Source organism: Vicugna pacos, chromosome 1 (assembly GCF_048564905.1).
Source record: "Vicugna pacos chromosome 1, VicPac4, whole genome shotgun sequence".
Taxonomy (NCBI): Eukaryota; Metazoa; Chordata; class Mammalia; order Artiodactyla; family Camelidae; genus Vicugna; species Vicugna pacos.
In genome coordinates this window covers 67,186,699-67,210,857 of record NC_132987.1, presented here as the reverse complement: position 1 = coordinate 67,210,857, position 24,159 = coordinate 67,186,699, and the positions used below count along the sequence as shown (strand labels likewise).

Below are 24,159 nucleotides of genomic sequence, written 5' to 3'. Positions count from 1 at the left end.
ACTTTTATATTAGATTTAGTGATATATTAGTACCTATAACATATCCTTAATTAAATAGCTGTATGTATTAAATATATTATCCAAATATGGGTGCTTGTTCTGTTCTAACACCTTAGCAACCTTAGCATTACATAATTACATATCGTTACAATAATTCACAAAGGTGCTCAGGGGGAAGAGAGTGAGAATGATAACTATTGAACTTTTTAAGTAAAATCTCAAATGTGCTTTTGTTACTATGGAGAGTTGAGACAGTAGCTCCAAATACAGAGATAATTATATATTGGTTTAAGATTATTCTACATAAAGATTTTATTTCAATACTTACAGAATATTTGGTTGCAGTTATTTATTCTTTAAAAATGGAATATTTTTTGAAGGAACTACTGCTTATGTGCACAAATCATATTGATGAACTTTAAAAAAACTGTTTAATCATAGTACTAAGCTTAGTGAAGAGAACAACTTAAAAGCATGGTCCCTACTCACAGAAGAGGTTAGAACTTATTTGGGGAGGCCAAAGGGCAATAATCATTCTTCAGTAATTCTGAATAGTGCTAAACTGTGGTGTTGGCTTAGAATTTTAGCAAATATTCCGTGGAGGACTGAGGCCTTCTTGACTTGGGATTTGAAAGATAAATAGGTAAATATTTTATTTTTGAAACATATTAATAATTAGGATCTCATTTGTTTATCACAATGTATAAATAAATTTTCCAATGTATAATGTTTTCCTAAAACAACTATTAGGTTTTTGTAGATACTTTGAAAAGAAATGTTCTTAGCAGCTTCAAATACAGAACAACAATAAAAAAGTTTTTGAAGTATATAAAGAAATAATTGCTTCTTGAATACTAAATCCTGATGGGATTTTGTTGTCATAACTACAGTAGAAACTAATTACATCAGCTCTGCGTTTCTAATAGAGTTCTAACAGTTGTGTTGTAACTTCTATAGTATTAAATAAACATTCATATATATGAATATAATTGTTATTAATCACTAAGTTCTGATTTAGTGAAAAATATTTTGTCTACTTAACCATTTTATATATTAGAAAATACATTATTTAGTGCTACTGAATAAAATATTTTTATTTAAACAAATTTGACAGACTTCAAATTAGCTAAAAATAAAAATGAGGATTTCCCCCCAATTTTATTGGTAATTGCTTATTTCTAGTAGAGGGAAAAGATGCTGATTTTGGTTTATTCACCTTGTAGCTAGACAACTTACCAGATTCTTCTTCTAAAATATTTTAGTAGTCTATTTCATTTTTTACTTTCCTATATTTATATATTTATTGTTTCAATTTCTTATCTTTCTTTCTTGTCTTACTAAATTAGCTTGAATCTATAAAACAATTACTGTAACCATGGAACAACTCGCACTGATGGGAAAATTCTCTCAGTTTCAATGATGTTTGTTTCCAATAACAGCCAAATCTCTTGAACTTTGTTTTTTAGGGCTATGTGTATATGTCCATAGCTCTTCCCTAAATCTGATGTCATATTGGATCACTGAAAATACTGCTTAATAATTTCCTGCTCCCTTGGATAAAGGAAAAGACTGAGTAAGAGAACCAGGATAGGCATATGACACCATGGAATGGCATACTGGTAACAAAATAACCAGTTCCTATGAAACCCCATCATACTGCGATAGAAAGCTAAAATTGCTCTATATGCACAAGTATGGCAAAATATCTGCTTATGCATGTGCCATTGGCAATTGGTACCAGTTTTCCAGTAAGACTTTTATAAATCTCTTGAAAGAATGATAAAACCGTCATGTTCAAAGATCTAAAAGGCAGTTGATGTTAAAATTAAGAATAAAGCCCAAATATATCCTCATTTTATAAGATATTGGAAAGTCAATATAATAGAAATGTAATGTTAATATTTTGAAATTGTATATCCTTTTTTCATTCTAGTTTTATTTTTATCACACTCAATCATGTACATAATTTTAAAAGTCAGATAATTTTATGACATATTATAAAAATTAATAACAATCTGTCCCCTTTCCTCTCCCATTTCCTAGTTTCTAAAAGCAACCACTTTTCAACCTTCTTGCTATTTTGGCATTTACCAAATGTGTCTGAAAATAACATCTTTATATTGCTACTTACTGACTCTTCCAAAAAAGATTTTTTTTCCACCTCATTACATATAGAAGCACCTGCCATATCCCCATCTTCCTAATAAATCACAGCAGTCAGTGTTAACACTTTATTATTACTACTCTCTTATTTTGCCTCACAAATGTTTTTATTCCCTGAGGTTACATTTTTTTTAAGTTTCGTTTGTTTCGTTTTTATGTACTTGTCACTAATTCAACCCCAACGTCTTCCCCAATTGCCCAATTATCTTTCAATATGTTACACACATCAGGTATATGATTCACAGAGAGGGAGTAGAGAGAGACAGACAGATGGAAAGAGAGAGAAAGGGAGGGAGTATTTGTATAAAATTCAAACAATCCCTAATGACTTAAAAGCAAATCAATTGTTGCTTTGGTCTAAGAACAGAAAGAGGGATGGACTGCTGTGAAGTTCACAAGTGATGAAAAGGTTTAATTGTGGTAGTGATTTTCCAGAAAACATCCCATAGTACAGTACATATAATTTCAGATTTGTTTAAGCATTATAAAATATATGCTTTTGAATATAGGCACAAAATACTAAATAAGGTGCTAGTAAATCAAGTAATGTATACTACCAATGATAAACCATGACCAAATAATGTTTATTCCAGAAATTTAAGTATGTACATATACCTCATATTTTATTTGTTACTAACATATTTCACCTTTTTCCTTTCCTTAAATTTTAAATTTTCCTCAACCTTGAAACTGGGGGCACTTCTAACTGCTTCCAAATTAAACATTGACAAGATATAGACACAGAAAAAGCAAATAATACTCTTCATCATATAAATGTCTCTGCAAATGCTATTTCTGTATTTTTTTTATTGATCTTGACTTCCTAGCCTTCAAAACTGTGAGAAATAAATGTCTTATTTAAGCTCCCTAGTATTTTGTCATAGCAGCCTGAACAGACTAATATAAAGAGTAAAACAAAAGAAAACAAGAAAACAAAATATTAGGAAAAGTTTGGTATTTAAGAACCTCACTTTATTTGTTGGTGATTAGCTTTACTTAACTTCACCCATTGAACATAAACTATAGTATTTCAACAATCCATTCTGACTGCATCTAAAATTGAGAATTTTTGACCTTGACAAGTTGTCTTCAGACTTGGTTATCTTACATTTTTCTCTGCTTCCTTTTTTTTTTTTTTTTTTTACTGCATCTATGTCATTCCAGTTGATAACCTTGATTCTTTTGAAATTAGCCAGGTACCTCAACTGATCATAACTTCTTATTGTATACAGTGATGATATAATATCAGAATATTTGATATTCTTGAGGAGAACAGTATTTTTCTTTCAAATTTAGATATAATTTATTCAGTTAAAGTATACATTTCAGTAGTTTTCAGTATATTCACAAAGTTATGGAACAACCACCATAATAAATTTTAGAAAACTTCATTACCCTCAAAAGCAACTGTGTACTCATTAGCAATAGATGCCCATTATCCAGAGCCCCTACCCACCATTCCTAGGCAATCAGTAATATAATTTCTGTCTCTATAGATTTTCCTGTTTTGTACATTCCATATAAATGGACTCATACAATATATGATGGGCTTCTTTCAGTTAACATAATATTTTCAAGGTACATCTCTGTTGTAGCATGCATTATACTTCGTTCTCTTTTGTTGATGAATAATATTCCATTGTATGGATATACCAGATTTCATCATCTGTTCATAGTTGATGGATATTTGAGTTGTTTCTACTTTTTGAATAGTTCAAATAATGCCGCAGTGAATATTCCTATAATAGTTTTATGTGGATTTCTTTTTCATTTTTCTTGCTTACATACTCAGGAGTGGAATCCCTTGGTTATAGGGTAGCTCTATTTCACATTTTGAGGAAATGCCAAACTATTATCCAAAGAGACTACATGACTCTTCATTCCCACTAAAAATGTATTTGGACTTCAATTTCTCCACTCTTTGTTAACATGTATTAATATCTGTCTTTTTTGTAGCCATCCTGGTGAAGTATGCAGTTGTATCTCACTGTGGATATGATTTGCAGTTCCTTAATGGCTAATGATGAACATCTCACCATGTGCTTATCAGTCACTTATATATGTATTCTTTGCATAAATGTCTGTTTATTAAGATCCTTTGCCCATTTTTAAATTGAGTTATTTAACTTTTTATTATTGACTTGTGAAAGTTCTTTCTTTATTCTGGATATAAATTCCTTATCAGATAAATGATTTGCAAATATTTTCTTCCATTCTGTGGGTTGTCATTTTACTTTCTTGACAGTATCCTCTACAGCACAAGAGTTTTTAATTCTCTCAAGGTTCAATTTATCTGTTTTTAATTTTGTTGTTTGTGCTTTCTGTGTCATATTTAAGAAACCATTTTCTAATCCTAAATCACTAAAATCTAAGCATATGTTTTCTTCTAAGGTTTTTATAGTTTTGGCTCTTATATTTAGGTCTATGATCCATTTTGAGTTAATTTTTATGTATAATTTAAATAAAGGGTCCAGCTTGGTTCTTTTTTTTTTTTTTTTTGAATAGCAGGTACATTAAGTTTATTTATTTCTTAATGGAGTTCCTGGGGATTGAACCCAGCACCTTGTTCATGCTAAGCCGTAACTCTTCCACTAAGCTATACCCTTCCTGTCACCAACTTAATTCTTTTACATGCATATATCCAGTTCTTGCAGTATCATTTGCTGAAAGACTGTTCATTCCTCATTGAATTGTTTTAGCACCCTTGTCAATAATCAGTTGACTGAAAATGTGAGCAGTTTATTTCTGGAATCTCAGTGCTGTTCCATTGATCTAAATGTGTATCCTTGTGCTAGTGCCTCATTGCCTTGATTACTGGAGATTTGTGTAAGTTTTGAAAATGGAAAAGTTCTCCAACTTTGTTCTTTTTCAAGATCATTTTGGTTTTCTGGGTCTCTTAAATACCCATATGAATCTTAGGATCAACTTGTCTATTTGTGCAAAAAAGCTACCTTGGATTTTGTTAGGGACTGCATTGATTCTGATGATCAATCTGAGGAGTTTTATCACCTTAACAGTATAAAAGTGAAACCTTTCCTTTTAATTTTTAATTTTTTTTCACAATATTTTGTAGTTTTATTATATAAATTTTGTACTTTTCTTCATTGTATTATTGAGCATTCCTTTGGTTGCTATTGTAAATGAAATTGTTCTTTTAACTTCATTTTTGGATAGTGCATTGCTAGTATATAGATGTATAATTGATGATTGTACATTAATTTTGCAATCTTCTGAACTTCTTCATAGGTTCTAATAATTTTTTAGTGTATTTTTTTGGCTTATATACACAAGATCATGTCACCTACAAATACTTTTAGTTCCTTTTTTTTTTTTTTTCTTGCCTGGTTGCCCTGTGTAGGACATAGAAGTGTCAAGAGCAGACATACTTGTCTCATTCTAGATCTTAGAGAGAAAGCATTCGTTTTTTTCAGTAATTAGTATGATGTTTGCTGTAGATTTTTTATACATGCCACTTATCAGATTGAGGAAGTTCTCTGCAGTTCCATTTGTTGGGTCCTTTTAACATGAATGGGTGTTAGATTTTCTGAAATAAATTTTTGCATCCTCTGAAATCACCATGTGATTTTTGTCCTATGTTCTGTTGATATAGTATATTACATTAAATAGTTTTTTGATGTTAAACCAACCTTGCATTCCTGGGATAAATTCCACCAAGTCATAGTGTATATCCTTTTTATATGTTGTTGGAATTGGTTTGTAGTATTTTAGTGGGGATTTTAGCACCTATTTTAATAAGAACTATGGTCTTTGTTTTCTTTTCTTGTGATGTCTTTGTTTCTAGTGTCAGGGTAATACTGGCCATAGAAGGAGTTGAGAAATGTTCCCACCTCTTCTGTTTTTTTTAAGAGGAACTATATTCTGATTATTGTTATCTACATTGCTCTCCATGAAGATTATGAGTATCTTCCTCTTGACAATTTTGTGTATAAGTCAAAATAAGTAAGACAGTTAAGAATCAAGAAGGAAACACCTTGGTTAAGAATTATAACTAGAAAATGGATTTTCTGGGTAATTATTTTTACCCATTTAGGTGAGGATTTTTGGAGATTACAGAACTGTAGTTGGTTGGTTAAGGACATTGTGGTATATTCATACTGTATAATAGGCTTTACAACTTTAAATGGGTTGAAGTACATCTACATATATTTTTTGTGGAAAATTTCTGTGATACACTGTCAAGTGAGAAAAACAGATAAATATCTGGTTATATATTAGTTAATATGCATATGCATATATGTCCATATATGCTTTAAGAGAAAATGAGGAGGTTATGCAGTGAATGCCTTACTGTGTTTTCTCTAGGGGATGAGTTTTAGATAAACTACATGCTGTATTTTATCTTTCATCTTTGAATATTTATAAATGTGATATTTTATTATAAAATTATTTCCATTGAAAAAATAGTTCTTGGAGCATTAAATATTTGGCTGAAAAAGGTGTAGAATCCCTTTCTTCCTGACCTAAGTGGGTAGTCTATTTTTTTTTGAAAAATTAGAGCAAATTTAATATGGAAATTAGTTCCTATCTAATTTGCATATTCCTTTTTTACATGTTAGTCTTATTTCCTTTTGATATTTTTCTTCAATTTTTTTCCCACTATGTTGTTATGAAAGCTTTCAGACATACAGAGGAGTTGAAAGAATTATACCATGGACACTCATAAATGTGTGTATACACACACACTCTCTCTCTCTCACACACTCACACTTTCCACGTAGACTGATAATTACTATGTTGCTATCTTTATCATATGTCTATCCAACCATCTCTCTATATTATTTTTTTGGATGCATTTTGAAATAAATTGCAGGTGTCAGTACACTTCACCTCTTAAAAGTTCAGTATGCATATCATTAGCTAGAGTGCAATATTTGTTTATAATACTTTTTTTGAGGTACAGTTTACATACAGAGAAGTCACAAATTTTATTATACCATTTGATTAGTTTTGGCTAATGTATACACATGTGTAATTCAAACTTCTATCAAAATATTGACAGTTACCTTCACTCAGTAAATTTCCTTCGTACCCCTACCAATCAGTTCTCCTCAAGTCAACTGCTATTCCTATTTTTTTTTACCATAGGTTAGTTTTGCTTGTTTAGAATTTAATATAAATGTAATCATAATATATGTACTCTTTTGTGTATTGCTTCTTTTAATATAATCTTCTTGAGAATCATCCATATTGGTACCTACATAGGAGTGGAATTTCTAGGTCATAGTACAGGCATAAGTTTAGTTTTTAATGAACTACAAGACATTTTCCAAAGTGGTTGTGTCATTTTACATTCCTACCAACAACATTTGGTAGTAGTTGTTTTAAAATTAAAAATATAATTATTTTAGTTATTCGGGTGGTTGGGTATTGGTATCTTGTTGTGATTTTAAGTTTTGTTTCTCTAATGAGTATTTTTACTATTTGCTCTCTTTCAGACAGTTCGGCATGGTTTTCCTTATCAGCCTACGGCATTAGCCTTTGATCCAGTTCAGAAAATCTTGGCTATTGGGACAAGAACAGGTGCTATACGAATGTATCCTTAATTTTTGGTTCATTATTTGCTATATTATTACCAATTACATTTCCTTAAATATTCAGGTAAGTGAAGTATTTATGACCAAATAGTTTATTGTTTCTTTAGAAATGAATAACCCACATCATCGAACTTACTGGCATATTTTTAATGCCTGTGAGATAAGTATTGATATCTCTTTTAAAAATACCTGATATTGGTAATTTGTGTCTTCTCTTTTTTCTTGGTTAGTCTGGCTAGAAGCTTATCAATTGTACTAATTTACAAAAATGAACTTTTTGTTTTACTGCTTTGCTGTATTATTTTCCTATATTTTATTTCATTGAGTCTTTGATCTTTTTTATTTCCTTTCTCTTGATTAACATTGGGTTTAATTTTATCTTATTTTTCTAGTGTTTTAAGGTAGAAACTGAGGTCATTGATTTGAGAACTTTCTTCTTTTCCAGTTTTTACCTGTAGGGCTGTAAATTTCCTCCCAAATTGTGTTTTAGTGTCATCCCATTTTTTTACACTAAACTTTTAATTTTGAGATAATTGTAGATTTAATTGTAGCTGTTAAGACGTAACATAGAGGAGTTCCATGTACTCTTCATCAATTACCCCCAATAGTAACATCTTATAAAATTATAGTATAATATCACAACCAGAATATTGACATTGATATACTCAAGGTAAAGAACATTACTATCATCACAAAGATTCCTCAGGTTGCCCTTTTATAGCCACATCCTGTCTCTCCAATTCTCCCACTCTCATCTTGGACTCCTGACAATCGCTCATTTGTTCTTCATTTCAATAATTTTCTCACTTTAAAAATGTTATATAAATGGAATCATGCTGTATATAATCTTTTGAGATTGGCTTTTTTCATCCAACGTAATTCTCTGAATTCATCCAAGTTGTTGTGTGTATCAATAGTTCTTTTTTATTGTTAAGTAATATTTTATGGTATGGATGTACCACAGTTTGTTTAACCATTCACTTATTGAAGGACATCTCAATTTCTAGTTTTTTGGCTATTATGATTTAAAAAGCTATGAACATTTGCTTTTGCATACATATTTTTGTGTAAACACAAATTTTCATTTCTTTGGTATAAATACACAGCAGTACAGCTGCAGGGGCTTTATGATATTTGCATGTTTAGTTTTATGATAAGATCCCAAACCATTTTTCAGAGTGTAGCATTTTATATAACCACCAGCAGTGTATGAGTGATCCTGTATCTCTGCCTTATTACCAGCATTTCATGTTACTGTAGCCATTCTGATTATTTTCTGGGGATATCTCATTGTGGTATTCCTGTATATTCTAGATACTAGTCTTTTGTCAAATATATGGTTTGCAGTTATTTTCTTCCAGTCTTTGACTTCTCTTTTCACCCTCTTAAGAGGACCTTTCAGAGTCCAGTTAATCAGTTTTTTTCTTTATAGATTGTACTTTTTGGTACCACCTTTTAGAACTCTTTGTGTAACCTTAGATCTTAATTATTTTATTTTTTATAACAATTTCTTAGTTATACAATTTATATTTAAATACGGGTTCCATTTTGAGTTAACTTTGTCTGGTTTTGGTATTGGGATAGTACTGGTTTCATAAAATGAACCGAGAAGGGTTCTCTGTACTCCTGTTTTCTGGAGGAGATTGTGTAAAATTGGTGTTAATTGTTTAAACGTTTGGAAGAATTTTCTAGTGAAAGTACCTGGGCCTGGGGATTATTTTATGAGATTTTATATTACAAATTCAATTTTTAAAATTAGTTATAGGTAAAATTTATATGGAATCACAAAAGACTCAGAATTGCCAAAGCAATACTGAAGAAAAAGAAGGAAGCTGTAGGAATAACCCTACCAGGCTTCAGATAATACTACAGAGCTATAGTAATCAGAACAGCATGGTATTGGCACAAAAACAGACACATGGATCAAAGGAACAGAATATTAGAGCCCAGAAATAAAACCACAGACTTATGGTCAGTTAACCTCAACAAAGGAGGCAAGAGCATACAATGGAGTAAATACAATCTCTTCAGCAAATGGTGTTGGAAAAACTGGACAGCAGCATGTAAATCAGTGAAATTAGAACAGTCCCTCACGCCATACACAAAAATAAACTCAAAATGGCTTAAAGACTTAAACATAAGAAAAGATACTATAAATATCTTTGAAGAAAATAGGCAAAACATTTTCTAACATAAATCTTAACAATAATCTCCTAGGACAGTCTACCCAGACAATAGAATTAAAAGCAAAAATAAACAAATGAGACCTAATTAAACTTAAACTTTTGCACAGCAAAGGAAATCATAAGCAAAACAAAAAGACAACCTTCAGAATGGGAGAAAATATTTGCAAATGATGAGACTGATAAGGGGTTAATTTCCAGACTATATAAACAGCTCATAAAACTTAATAATAAAAAAACAAACAACCCAATCCAAAAATGGGCAGAAGACCTAATCAAGCAATTCTCCAATGAAAACATACAAATGGCCAATAGGCACATGGAAAAATGCTCAGTATTGCTAATTATCAGAGAAATGCAAATCAAAATTACAATGAGGTTATTACCTCACACCAGTCAGAATGGCCATCATTCAAAAGTCCACAAATAATAAATGCTGGAGAGGGTGTGGAGATAAGGAAATCCTTACTATACTGTTAATGGGAATGTAGTTTGGTGCAGCTGTTATGGAAAACAGTAGGAGATTCCTCAAAAGACTAAAAATAGACTTACCATATGATCCAGCAATCCCACTCCTGGGCATAGATCTTATAATTTGAAAAGAAACATGCACCCATGTTCATAGCAGCACTATATATAATAGCCAAGACATGCAACCAGCCTAAATGTCCATCAACAGATGACTGGATAAAGAAGCGGTGGTATATTTATACAATGGAATACTACTCAACTATAAAAAAATAATAAAGTAATGCCATTTGCAGCAACATAGTTAGACCTGGAGATTGTCATTTAAGTGAAGTAAGCCAGAAAGAGAAAGAAAAATACCATATGATATCACTTACATGTGGAATCTAAAAAAGAAAACAAATGAACTTATTTACAAAACAGAAACAGACTCATAGACATAGAAAAGAAACATGGTTAACAGGGGGTTAAGGGGATGGGAAGGGATAAATTGGGTTTTTGAGATTTGCAGATACTAACTACTATATATAAAGTAGGTAAACAGCAACCTTCTGTATAGCATAGGGAACTATATTCAATATCTTGTAGTAACCTATAGTGAAAAGTATGAAAATGAAAAAAAATTAGTTATAGGACTATTTTAGTTTTCTATTTTATCCATTAATTTTGAATAGTTGTAGCCAGTCTTACTAGTGGTTTATAAATTTTGCTGATATTTTTAAAGAACCAGCATTTTGTTTAATCGATATTCTGCTTTATTTTCAATCTCGTCTGTATTATCTTTATTTTTCCTTTATTCACTTTTCATTGAGTTTATTTTGCTCTTTTTCCATAGTTTTTTGAACCTAAGTTACTGATTTGATACCCTCTTTTCTATGGTATACATCTGGTGTTTTTCTTCTCTCAGCACTCTTTAACTGGATCCCATAAATTTTGATATATGTATTTGAATTTTCATTCAATTATATATAGTTTTAAAAATTGCCTTCGAAGCTTCTTTGAGCCATGAATTACTTAGAAGTATTTTAATTAATTGACAAGTGTTGGAATTTTTCTTGTTATTGATTTCTAGTTTGATGTTATTAGGGTCAGAAAGCCCACTCTTTATGATTTAACTTCTTTTAAATTTGTTAAGATTTGTTCTGTGGCCTAGGGTATGATCTATCTTGGTGAATATTCTATCTATAGACTCTGGAAAAACATATCCATTCTTTTCTTGTTGATGGAATGTTTTATATGTATCAACTAGATATTGTTGGTTGATTGTGTTGTTGAGTTCTATATTCTTGCTAATTTTCTGTTTGATAATTCTGTCTAATTCTGAGTGGAGTGAATTAGGATATCCAGCTCTAGTTTTGGATGTATTTATCTCTCTTTCCAGCTTCATTTGTTTTTACTTTCTGTATTTTGAGACTTTGTAATTTTTGTGCACACATTTAGGATTATTATGTCTTCCTGATGGATTAATCCCTTTACCATTGTGTAATGTCTTCATTTAATTTCAGTAATTTTCTTTGCTCTGAAACTGACTTTATCTGATATTAGTATAGCCATTCCTACTTTTTCTTTTAAAGTAACATTTGCTTGGTATATCTATTTCCAATCTTTTACTTCAAACTTGTGTCATTGTATTTGAAGTGAGTTCATTGTAGACAGTTTATTTTTGGATCATTTTACTTCTCTTTTATTGAGGTGTATTTGACATATAACATTATATTAGGTTCAGATGTACAACATAATAATTCAGTATCTGTATATATTGTAAAATGACGACTAAAGTATGTCTACTTAACGTGCTTCACCACATGCAGTTACAAAAAAATTTTCTTCTGATAAAAACTTTTGAGATTACTCTCTTAGCAACTTTCAAATATATTATGGAGTATTATTAATTCTAGTCATGATGCTGTGCATTACATCCTCAGATTTTATTTATTTTATAATGGAAGTTTGACCTTTTAAGCATTTACTGAGTCTGTCCACTCCACATCTTCCACCTTTGGCAACCACCAATCTGTTCTCTGTATTTATGTGTTTAGTGTTTTTGTTTGTTTTTGGGATTCCACTTACAAGTGAGATCATACAGTATTTCTTTCTCTGCCTGACTTATTTTAGTCAGCATAATGCCTTCAGTGTCCATCTGTGTTGTTGCAAATGACAGGATTTCATTCTTTTAATGTGGATGAGTAACATTCATATATATATATATATATATATATATATATATATATATATATATACACACATATATATATATGTATACACACACACACACATATATATACACACACACATTACACACACATATCTACATATATATATTATATCACATTTTCTTTATCCATTCATCCATCAGTAGACACTTAGGTTGTTTCCATATCTTGACTATTGTAAATGATGCTGCAATGAACATGGGAGTATAGATCTTTTTGAGTTAGGTTTTTGTTTACTTATGATAAATACCCAGAAGTAGAATTGCTGGATCATATGTTAGTTCTATTTTAAGCTTTTTGAGGAACTTTCATACTGTTTTTCAGAGTACCTGCACCAGTTTACATTTTTAACAACAGTACACAAGTGTTCCCTTTTCTCTACATCCTTGTTAACACTTGTTTTTTTTTTGCCTTTCTGATAATAGCCATTTTAACCTATGTAAAGTATGATATCTCATTGTGGTTTTGATTTGCATTTCCCTGATGATTAGTAATATTGGGTACCTTTTCATGTACCTCTTTGCCATCTGTATGTCTTCTTTGGAAAAATAGCTATTCAGAGCCTCTGCCAATTTTTTACTTGAATTATTTGCTTTTTTTGCTGTTGAGTTGTATGATTTGGGTAATGCCAGAATTTGTTTTTAGCCTCTCCTCTTCTCAATAATTTGATTGGGAGAACAGCCTTTTCTTGGATTTTTTTGTCTTTTTTTTTTTTTTTTTTTGCCTGTGCTAGTTGATGGTCCTGGATTGGAGACTTTTGCAGTGCCCTGTCCGGAATATATGGGACACAATAAGGAAACTCAAGGAACTCACTGCTGTGCCATTACTCAAGTCCTGAGGCGCCTGAGCATTCCTCCTCCTTTTTATCTCAGTTTCCTTGTACTTGTTTGTATTATTATCTCCAGGGTTTTTGTTTTTGTATTTAGTTGTAAGAGACAGAAACTGAGAGGAATGGGGCTATTCCATCTTGGCAGAATTATAATTCTCCATCCCTAAATTTTCATATGTTGTGTTTTCCTTCCATTCAGCTTAAACTATTTTCTAATTTCTGCTTGATTTCTTTTCTTTACTAATGGGCTACTTATACGTGTTTCATTTAGTTTACAAATATGAGAGATTTTTCTAGAGATCTTTTATTGATTTATAATTTAATTCCATTGTGATCAGAGAATATACCTTATATAACCTGAATCCTCTTAAATTAATTGAAGATTGTTTTATGGCCCTGCCTATAGTCTATCATGATAAATGTTAAATGTGCATTTGAAATAAATGTATATACTGCTGTTGTTGGGTGGATTTTTCTGTAAATATCAATTAGGTAAAATTGATTGGTAGTGTTATTCAAATCTTTATTTGTGCTGATTTATATCTATTTCTATCTATTACTGAGAGAATGGTATTGAAATCTTCCACTATAATTCTAGGCTAATCTATTTATCCTTGCAGTTCTATTAGTTTTATTTTATTTCATGTATTTTGAAGATCTGCTATTAGCTGTATGAACAGTTAAGATTGTTAAGTTCTTTTGATGAATTGACTCTTGAAATGGTTTGGTTTGCTCTGCTTTTGTTTCACATCATTCAATGTTAAGTTATTGAAATGAGTTTTTTTTTGTATAGATGCTTACAGCTCTGAATTTCTATTTAAGAACTGCTTTGCCTGTATCCCTGTGTTTTATTATGTTGTGTTTTCATTTTAACTCATCTACCTTGTGGCTTCTTTGACCTATTGGGTACTTAGGGACCTACTGGTTATTTAGGGATGTGTTCTTTAATTTGCATATATTTGTGAATTTCCCAAGTTTCTTTCTGTTACTGATTTCTGACTTCACTCCATTGTGGTCAGAGAACATAATTTATATGATTTCAGTCCTTCTAAATGTATCGAGGCTTGTTTTATGCCCTATCTGATTTCAACTTCTACATAAAGGAGATTGGAAGTTATCACTCCCATCCTTACAGAAATAAAATGTTAGTCAAACCTAAAATCAACAACTTTTCCTGGACCTATTAGAGAAATAGGACTGAGGGCATACCTCCAACCCAAAATCTGGAGAAAACAGCAAATCTAGAGAGTCACAGCTGTTACAGAAGCTGCTGGAGCCATATGTTGGTAGGGAACGCGCAAATGATGGTTTTTTTCCCCCCAAATTGTTGGATGCTGAATGTGTGGCTAGCATGAAAGCAAGAAACTCCTGGGGGCCAAAGTGTTAGAGGAAGCCCTGTACTTTCATGGGTTTTACCTCCAGGAAATATACCATGTTCTCAAGGTAAGGATCTGGGAAAGATCCCCTCAGGGCTCTGAAAAGGGGAGAATAAGAATCATTGTGAAATAACCCCGGAGTATTTTACATAACAAAGACCTGTTTTCCTGGAGGAGAGACTTTACCGGAGCCTTATCCCGGTGAGAGGAAGGTCGTTTCTCCAACTTTAGCCCCTTTAGCCTACATGTCTCACCGATGTGAGAGAAAAGACTGTTCTCCTTGAGAAATACTTGTGAAGGTCACATTTCAGGCACACAGGCTGAGATTTAATCAAAATATTACCGAACACTTCCCCTCTTCAAACCTTATCACAACACTAACCAGGCTCCAGTATAACAGATTTAGACGCACTCAGAAGGAACAGAAAAGTCTGAAGTCAAGAGAAGAGATAAAAACAAAGATATTACAAAGACAGACAGAGAAAGATAAATTTTACATGATATCACTTATATGTGGAATCTGAAAAATAGTACAAATGAACTTATTTATAAAACAGAAACAGACTCTCAGACATAGAAAACAAATTTACGATTACCAAAGGGAAAGGGGAGGAGGGGTAAATTAGGATTAGGGGATTAACAGATACATACTACATACATATATATATATAATGAATACATAACAATGTCCTACTGTATAGCATAAGGAACTACATTTAATATCTTATCATAAGCTATAATGGAAAATAATTTTAAAAAGACTATATATATATGTAAAACCAAATTAATTTGCTGTGCACCTGAAACTAACACAATGCTGTAAATCAACTGTATTTCAATACAAAACTGAAAAAAAACACTAGAGAAATTGGAAGTTTCTGACATATATAGCTACAGAAAACATCAAATACTCAGATTAACATGAATGCCCACACTAAGGGCCATTTGCCTCAGTTACTGTTAACATATTGAAACATGTCTGACTTTTAACAAAAAAATTGCAGGGCATTCCAAAAACAATAAAAAATGCAGTCTAAGCAGGAATAAGAAATACACTCTAAACAGATAAAGAAAGTGTGATAACCAACTCAACTATGACACAGATTATGGAATTATTAGATAAGGAATTAAAAATAACTGTGATTACTATGCTAAGAGCTCTAATGTAGACATTAGTTAACATGTCTGGAAGTTGACAACATGTAAGATGGGTAATGTAAACAGAGAGATGAAAACTCTTAAGAAATATTCAAAAAGAAATGCCAGAAATCAAAAACACTACAGAAGTGAAGAATACCTTGGATGAGCTTATCAATAGACCAGACTTGGGCAAGAACATTGAGTTTGAAGATAAGTCAATAGAAATTTCCCAAATGGAAAAGTAGAGAGAGAAAATAATTGAAGAAAAAAGCACAATGAGTATCCAAGAACTGTGTTAACAATTTCAAAAGATATAAAGCAAATGTTAGTGGACTACCAGAAAGAGGAGAAAGAGTGAGAAGAACAGAACTTTATTTTAAGTAAAGGTGGCTGAGAACTTTTCAGAATTAATAATAGACACCAAATCACAGATCAAGGAATCTCAGAGAACACCAAAAAGGATAAAAACAAAAGAGAGAACTGCACAAGACATGTAATATTTACTGTAGATAAGCAAATACAAAGAGAAGATGTTGAAGGAAGCCGTAAGAAGGAAAGTGCCTTACTATTACAGGAACAAGGATAAGAATTACAGTGGACTCTTCTTTGGAAATCATGTAAGCAAGAAGAGAGTAGAGTGAAATATATAAAGTGTTGAAGGAAAAAGCCAACAACATATTATTCTATATCTAGGAATTATTTTTCACAAGTGAAGTAGAAACCCTGAAAATTTCAAAAAAATTGTTAAAACTTATAAATGAACCCAACAGAGCTGCAGGATATAAAATCAACATGCAAAAAAACCCAAATGTTTCTGTACATTAACAATGAACAATCTGCAAAGGAAATTAAGAAAACAATTCCGAGTGCAATAATATCAAAAAGAATAAAGCATTTAGGAATAAATTTAATCAAGGGGACAAAAGACTTGTGCACTGAGAACTACAAAATGTTTCTGAAAAAAATTAAGACCTCAATAAATAGAAAGACATCCTATGTTCATGGGTTAGCAGACTTAATACTGTTATGTTGTTGGTACTATTCAAAGTGATCTAGAGTCAGTGCAATCCCTATAAACTCAATGAAACTCTTTTCAGAAATAGAAAAATACCACCCTAAATTTCACACAGAATTTCCCAGGACCCCAAATAGTTCAAAGAGTCTTGAAAGAGAACAGAGTTGGGGGTCTCACACTTCCTGATTTTGAAACTTAATACAGAGCCATGATGATCAAAGCAGTGTGGTAATGGCGCAAAGACAGACATATAGAGAGACATATAGACCAATGAAATAGAATAGAGAGCCCAGAATTAAAACCCTTGTATACACAGTCAAATGATTTTTGACAGGAGTGCCAAAACCATTCAATTGGAAAAGGACAAGGTCAACAAATGGTGTTGGGAAAACTAGATATCCACATGCAAAATAATAGAGTTGGAACCTTACCTTATACCACATACAAAAATTAACTCAATATGGATCAAAGACCTAAGTGTGAAAGCTAAATCTATAAAAAATCTTAGTGAAAACAGAGGAAGAGTTCATGACTTTGGATTTTGCAATGATTTTTGGATATGACGTCCAAAGCATAGGCAACCAAAGAACAAAATACATACATTAGAACTCTTCAATATTAAAACTTCTGTGCATCAAAGGACCTTAGTTACAGTGAAAAGGCAACCTATAGATTGAGAGAAAATATTGACATCATATTTGATAAGGGATTGAAATCAGAATATATAAAGAACTCCTACAACTTAACAACAAAAACCAAACCCAGTTTAAAAATAGGCAAAGAACTTGAATAGGTATTTCTCCAAGAAGATATACAAATAGCCATTAAACATATGAAAAGATACTGAACATTAGGGAAATACAAATCAAAACCACAATGAAATACCACTTCATACTCATTAGGATAGCTATTTAAAAAGTTTTACATGTACCTATATATGGTGGTATATTATTCAGCCTTATAATGAAAGAAAATTTTGATGCGTGCTGCAACATGATTGGACCTAAAAGACATGTTTAGTGAAAGCAGTCAGTTACAAAAGGACATATGTTGTATGATTTCATTACATGAAATTCCTTAAGTAGTGCAGTTCATAGAGACAGAAACTAGAATGGTGACTACCAGGGCTGGGGAGGGAGAATGGAATGGAGAGTTACTGTTTAATGGGTACAAGCATTTTAGAAGGAATAAAGGTAAATCAGAATCTCTTATTTTTTCTTATTCTTTTTTTAATTGATATATAATTGACATATGACATTGTATAAATTTGGGATATACAGTGTGCTGATACATTTGCATATTGCTATATGATTACCAATATAGTATTAGCTAACATCTTGTTGGTTCCCAGCCTCAGAATCTCCCCAGGTAAAATTCAAAACTGATCTCCATAAACAGAGGGCAAGGAAAGGCCAAAGAAAGAGGCAGACCACTCCAGATTGGTAGGTTGCAGTTTTAATCAGCAAGGCAATTTATATACAAGACTTTTTTTTGGAAGGCTGCAAGACTGGTAAATGACCACAGTGGCCCACCAGAATCTTGAAAGTTTACATAGGGGCCTTAGCTGGATTCATTCATGTGTTCAGTCTGGATGGTCTCAACAATACATTACTCTTTCAAAACTGCATCTTTGAAATGGGACTTGTAGGTAGACTGTACATTCCAAGGACAGGGGGAGGGCTGTGGAGCCTCTAAAATGCTCGGGTAAACTAGTGGTCTCATTCTCTTGATGACCTCCTCCAAAACACCTCTGTCATATCCCATAATTACCTTTTTATTTTTGTGGTGAGAACATTTGAGATCTAGTTTCTTCACAACTTTGAAGTATATAATACAGTAATTTTAACTATAGTGACAATGTTGTGCACTAGATCTCTGGAACTTAATCATCTTCTACAGTATTTTTCTTTGACTTATCCCACTTAGCATAATGCCCTCAGAGTCTATCTATGTTGTTGCAAATGGCAGGACTTCCTTCTTTCTCATGGCTGAATAATATTCTGTTGTCCATGTGTGTGTATGTGTGTGTAAATACCATGTTTTCTTTATCTATTAATCTGTTGATAGGCACACAGTTTGTTTCCATGTCTTGGTTCTTGTAATAATGCTGCAGTGAGCATGGTGGGGGAACAGATACGTCTTTGACAGAGTGATTCCATTTCCTTAGTATATATATATACCCAGAAGTAGAATTACTGGATCATGTGGTATCTCAATTTTTTATCTTTTGAGGAACCTCCATACTGTTTCGCATAACAGCTGTACCAATTTACATTCCCACCAACAGGGCACAAGTGTTCCCTTTTCTCCACATCCTCTCCCACACTTGTTATCTCTTGCCTTTTTGATGACAGTCATTCTAACAAGTGTAAGGTGATATCTCATTGTAGTTTAGATATGCATTTCCTTGATGATTAGTGATGTTGAGCATCTTTCCATGTACTTGTTGGCCATTTGTATATCTTCTTTGGAGAAATGTCTGTTCAGACCCTTTGCCTTTTATTTTTTTGTTACTGAGTTGTATTATTTTTTGTATATTTTGGATATTTACCTCTTACCTGATAAGTTTTGCAAATATTTTCTCCCGTTCTATAGGTTGCTTCTTCATTCTGTTGATTGTTTCTATTTATGTACAGAACTTTTTAGTTTGATATAGTCCCACTTGTTCATTTTTGCTTTTGTTGCTTGTGGGGTTTTTTTTTGGCCTATCAAAGAAAGCATTTACAAAACCAATGTCAAGGAGATTTTTGCCTATGTTTTCTTCTAAGAGTTTTATAGTTTCAGGTATTACATTTAAGTCATTAATTTATTTTGAGTTACTTTTGTGTGTGGTGTAAGATAGTTGTCCATTTCATTCTTTTGCATGAGAATATTTATTTCTATGTATAGAAAACACCCAACACAATTTATTGAAGATACTATCCTTTCCTCATTGTATATTCTAGGATCCCTTGTCAAATATTAAATATTATTTGTGTAGGTTTATTTCTAGTCTCTTGATTCAGTTTCATTGGTCTCTGTTTGTTTCTGCCCCAGTATCATATTGTTTTTGTTACTGTAGCTTTGTGATATAGTTTGAAATCAAGAAGTGTGATGCCTCCAGCTTTGTTATTCTTTCTCAGGATTGGTTTGGCTGCTTGGGATCTTTTGTGGTTCCATACAAATTTTAGGATTTTTTTCCATTTATGTAAAAAAAAAAGTCTCTGTAATTTTAATAGGGATTGCAATGAATATATACATGGCTTTGAATAGAATAGACATCTTAACAATATTAATTCTTCCAATCCATGAACACAGAATACCTTTCCATTTGTTTGTGTCTTCTACAATTTCTTTCATCAGTATTTTACAGTTTTTATTGTATGGATCTTTCACTTTCTTGGTTAAATTTATCCTTAAGTATTTTGTTTTTGTTATTATTGTATATGGTATTATACTGTTTTTTTTTTCTTTCTGATATTTTGTTGTTAGTGTGTAGGAATTCAACTGATTTTTGTATGTTGATTTTTGTATCAACAAAAACTTAATTCATTTATTAGTTCTAACAATTTTGATCATATCTTTAGGGCTTTCTGAATATAATATCATGTCACATGCAAACAGACAATTTTATTTCTTCCTTATATTATTTAGATGCCTTTTATTTCTTTTTCTGGCCTAATTGCTCTTCTTAAGACTTCGAGTACTATGTTGAAAAGGAGTGTTGGGAGAGAGCACTGTTGTTTTCTTCTTGATTTTAGAGGGAAACTTTTCAGCTTTACATCATTGAGTATGATAGCAGCTGTTAGTCTGTCATATACAGCCTTTATTTGTTAAGGTATGTTCCCTCTACCCCCAATTTGTTGAGAGCTTTTATCCTGAAAGAGTATTGAATTTTGTCAAATGATTTTTCTGCATCTTCTAGCGGATCATGTGATTTTTATCCTTCATTTTGTTAATGTGGAGTTGATTTGTATATATTGAACCATACTTGCACTCAGGGATTAATCCTACTTAATCATGGCATCTAAATTAGTTTAATGTGTTGTTGCATTTGGTTTGCTAGAATATTGTTGAGAATTTTTGCATCTATGTTCTTCAGGGATTATTGTCAAGTACTTTTATTTTCTTGTGCTGTCCTTGTCTGGTTTGGGTATCAGGGTAATGCCTATACCAAACTAAGTTTTAGGGTACTTCCTTCCTCTTCAATTTTGAGAAGATATGAGGAATTTTGGTATTTACTTTTTAAATGTTTGGTGGAATTCAACAATGAAACCATCTGGTCCTGGGATTTTCTTTGTTGGGAGGTTTTTGATTATTGCTTCAATCTCCTTAGATTGTTAGTCTGTTCAGAATTTCTGTTTCTTCACAATTCATTCTGGGTATAGTTTACATTTAGGAATTTATCCATTTATTTTAGTTTATCCAATTTGTTGATGTATAATTGTTCATAGTAGCCTCTTAAGCTTCTTTGTATTCTCTGGAGCCAAGTGTAATGTTAATGTTTCTTCTTCAATTTATACATTTAAGTCTTCTCTCTTTTTTCTTAGTCTAGCTAAAGGTTTGTCAATTTTCTTTATCTTTTCAAAGAACCCTGTCTTAGTTTCAGTGATTTTTTTTTCTATTTTCTTTCTTATATCTATTTATTTCCACCCTGACCCTTATATTTCCTTTTTAAAAAAATAACTTTGGTCTTAATTCATTCTTTTTCTAATTCCTTGAGGTGTAAAGTTAGGTTATTTATTTGAGATATTTTTTCTTAATGTAGGCACTTAATGCTATAAACTTTCCTCTTTAAAGAATTGTTTTTCCTGCATCCAGTATGTTTTATTTTCATTTTCACTTGTCTCACAATACTTTGTTTTCCCTTTTGATTTCTTCTTTGACCTGTTGGTTGTTCAGGATTGTGTTGTTTGACTTCCATGTGTTTGTGAATTTTAGTTTTTTTCCTATTAATTTCTAATTTAATACCATTGTGGTCACAAAAGATACCTGATATGATTTCAGACTTCTTACTTTATGTCCCAGTGTATGATCTATCCTGGAGAATGTTCTGTGTGCTTAAGAAGAATTTGTATTCTGGTGCTGTTAGATGGAATGTTCTGTGTATGTCTGTAAGGTCCATTTCGCTTATAGTGTTATTCAGGTCCATGTTTCCTTATTCTGACTGCCATTGTTGAAAGTGGGGTATTTAAGTTCCCTACTTTTGCTGTCATTTTCTTCCTTTAGTTCTGCTAATATTTGCTTCAAATATTTAGGTCCTCTGGTATTGGATATGCATACATTTATAATTGTTATATCTTCTTGATGAATTGACCCCCTTTTCATCGTATTGTTGACCTTTTTCCCTTGTGACTGATTGTGACTAAAAGTTAACTTCTCTGACACAAGTTTAGGCACTTCTGCTCTCTTTTGGTTACCATTTGCATGGAATATCTTTTTCCATCCCTTCAATTTCAGCCTATATGTGTTGATAAAGCTAAAGTGAGTCTATTGTAGACAGCATATTGTTTTTTTTTCTTTTTTTTTATTGATTTATAATCATTTTACAATGTTATGTCAAACTTTTTAAACATTTTTTATTGACTTATAATCATTTTAAAATGTTGTGTCAAATTTGTAGACAGCATATTGTTGAATCTTTTTTTAACCCATTTAACCATTTTGTGTCTTTTGATTGGAAAATTAGTCTATTCACATTTAAAGTAATAACGTAGGCACTTACTATTGCCATTCCTTCATTTTCTGAATTTTTTTAGTTCCTCTGTTCCTTTCTCTCTTAATGTCTTTGTATTTTGTTTTTATATGTTTTATGTGCTTTAATTCTTTTCTCTATCTTTTATGTACTTACTATGGCTTTTTTGTGTGTGTGTGTGGTTATCTTGAGGCTTACATAAAATATATTCATAACTGTATTTTAAGCTGGTAGTGACTTACTTTTACTAACATACAAAAATGCTATACATTTATCACTCCTCCCCCAATGTTTTATGGGATTTTTGTCACACTTCACATCTTTTTATATTGTATATCTGTTAACATATTATTGTAGCTATAGTTGTTTTTAACATCACTATCTTTATTTTGTATAATAGAGGTAAACTGATACATGTGCCATCATTACAGTATTTAGCTTTTCTGAATTTAAATATAAATTTACTCTTACCAGTGTGTTTTATACTTTTTTGTTTTTATGCTGTTACATAGCATTCTTTTATTTCAACTTGAACAACTTTTTCCCCCCAGCATTTCTTGTAACAGCAGGTCTGCTAGTAATGAACTGTCTTACCTTCTGTTTGTCTGGGAATGTCTTTCTTTCTCCTCCATTTCTGAAGGACAGTTTTGCTGAATACAGTATTATTGGTTGGACATTTTTTTCTTTGAATATATCATCCTACTACCTCCTGGCCTGTAAGGTTTCTGCAGAGAAATCCACTGATAGTTTTATGAGGGTTTCTTTGTATGTGACAAGTTGTTTTTCTTTTGTTGCTTTCCAAAATTCTATCCTTATCTTGACTGTTAAAATTGTGATTATAATGTGACTCATAGTAATCTTTGTGTTGATCTTGCTTGAATTCTCTGAGTTTTCTGTGTCTGAATACCTATTTCTTTCACAAGATTTAGGAATTTTTAAGTTATTATTTCTTTTAAAAAATCTTTCTTACTCTTTCTCTTTCTTGTCTACTTCTGGGACTCTTTTGATGCAAATATTTATGTACTCAATGGTATCTCATAATTCAGTTAGGCTTTCTTCATGTTTTTTTTAATTCTTTTTTCTTTTTGTTCCACTAATAGGCCAGTATCAAATGATTTGTTTTTGAATTTGCTAACTCTTGCTTCTGTGTGATTGGAACTGTTGTTAACATTCTTTATTAAGTTTTTTAGTACAATCTTTGTATTTTTTAGTTCTAGAATTTCTTTTTTTTTTAACTTGAAATACAGTAAGTTATAATGTGTCAATTTCTGGTGTACAGTACAGTCATGAATATACATACATATATTCATTTTCATATTCTTTTTCATTAAAGGTTATTACAAGATATTGAATATAGTTCCCTGTGCTATATGGAAGAAACTTGTTTTTTTTAATCTATTTTTATGTCTAGTAGCTAACATTTGCATGTCTCAAACTCCCAGATTTATCCCTTCCCACCTCCTTTGCCCAGTAACCATAAGATTGTTTACTATGGCTGTGAGTCTATTTCTGTTTTGTAGTTGAGTTCATAGTGTCCTTTTTT

The 24,159-nt window shown here is 31.6% G+C and overlaps 1 protein-coding gene across 1 annotated transcript in view; it reads left to right on the top strand.

Annotated features, from left to right (window-relative positions):
• The window catches only part of STXBP5L (syntaxin binding protein 5L), a 288,793-nt gene that overhangs the window by 43,842 nt on the left and 220,792 nt on the right, over positions 1 to 24,159 (top strand). Inside the window, exon 3 of the mRNA XM_031680678.2 lies at positions 7,620 to 7,717. Coding sequence (XP_031536538.1) covers positions 7,620 to 7,717 — 98 coding nt within the window. The remainder of the gene's footprint in view (positions 1 to 7,619; positions 7,718 to 24,159) is intronic.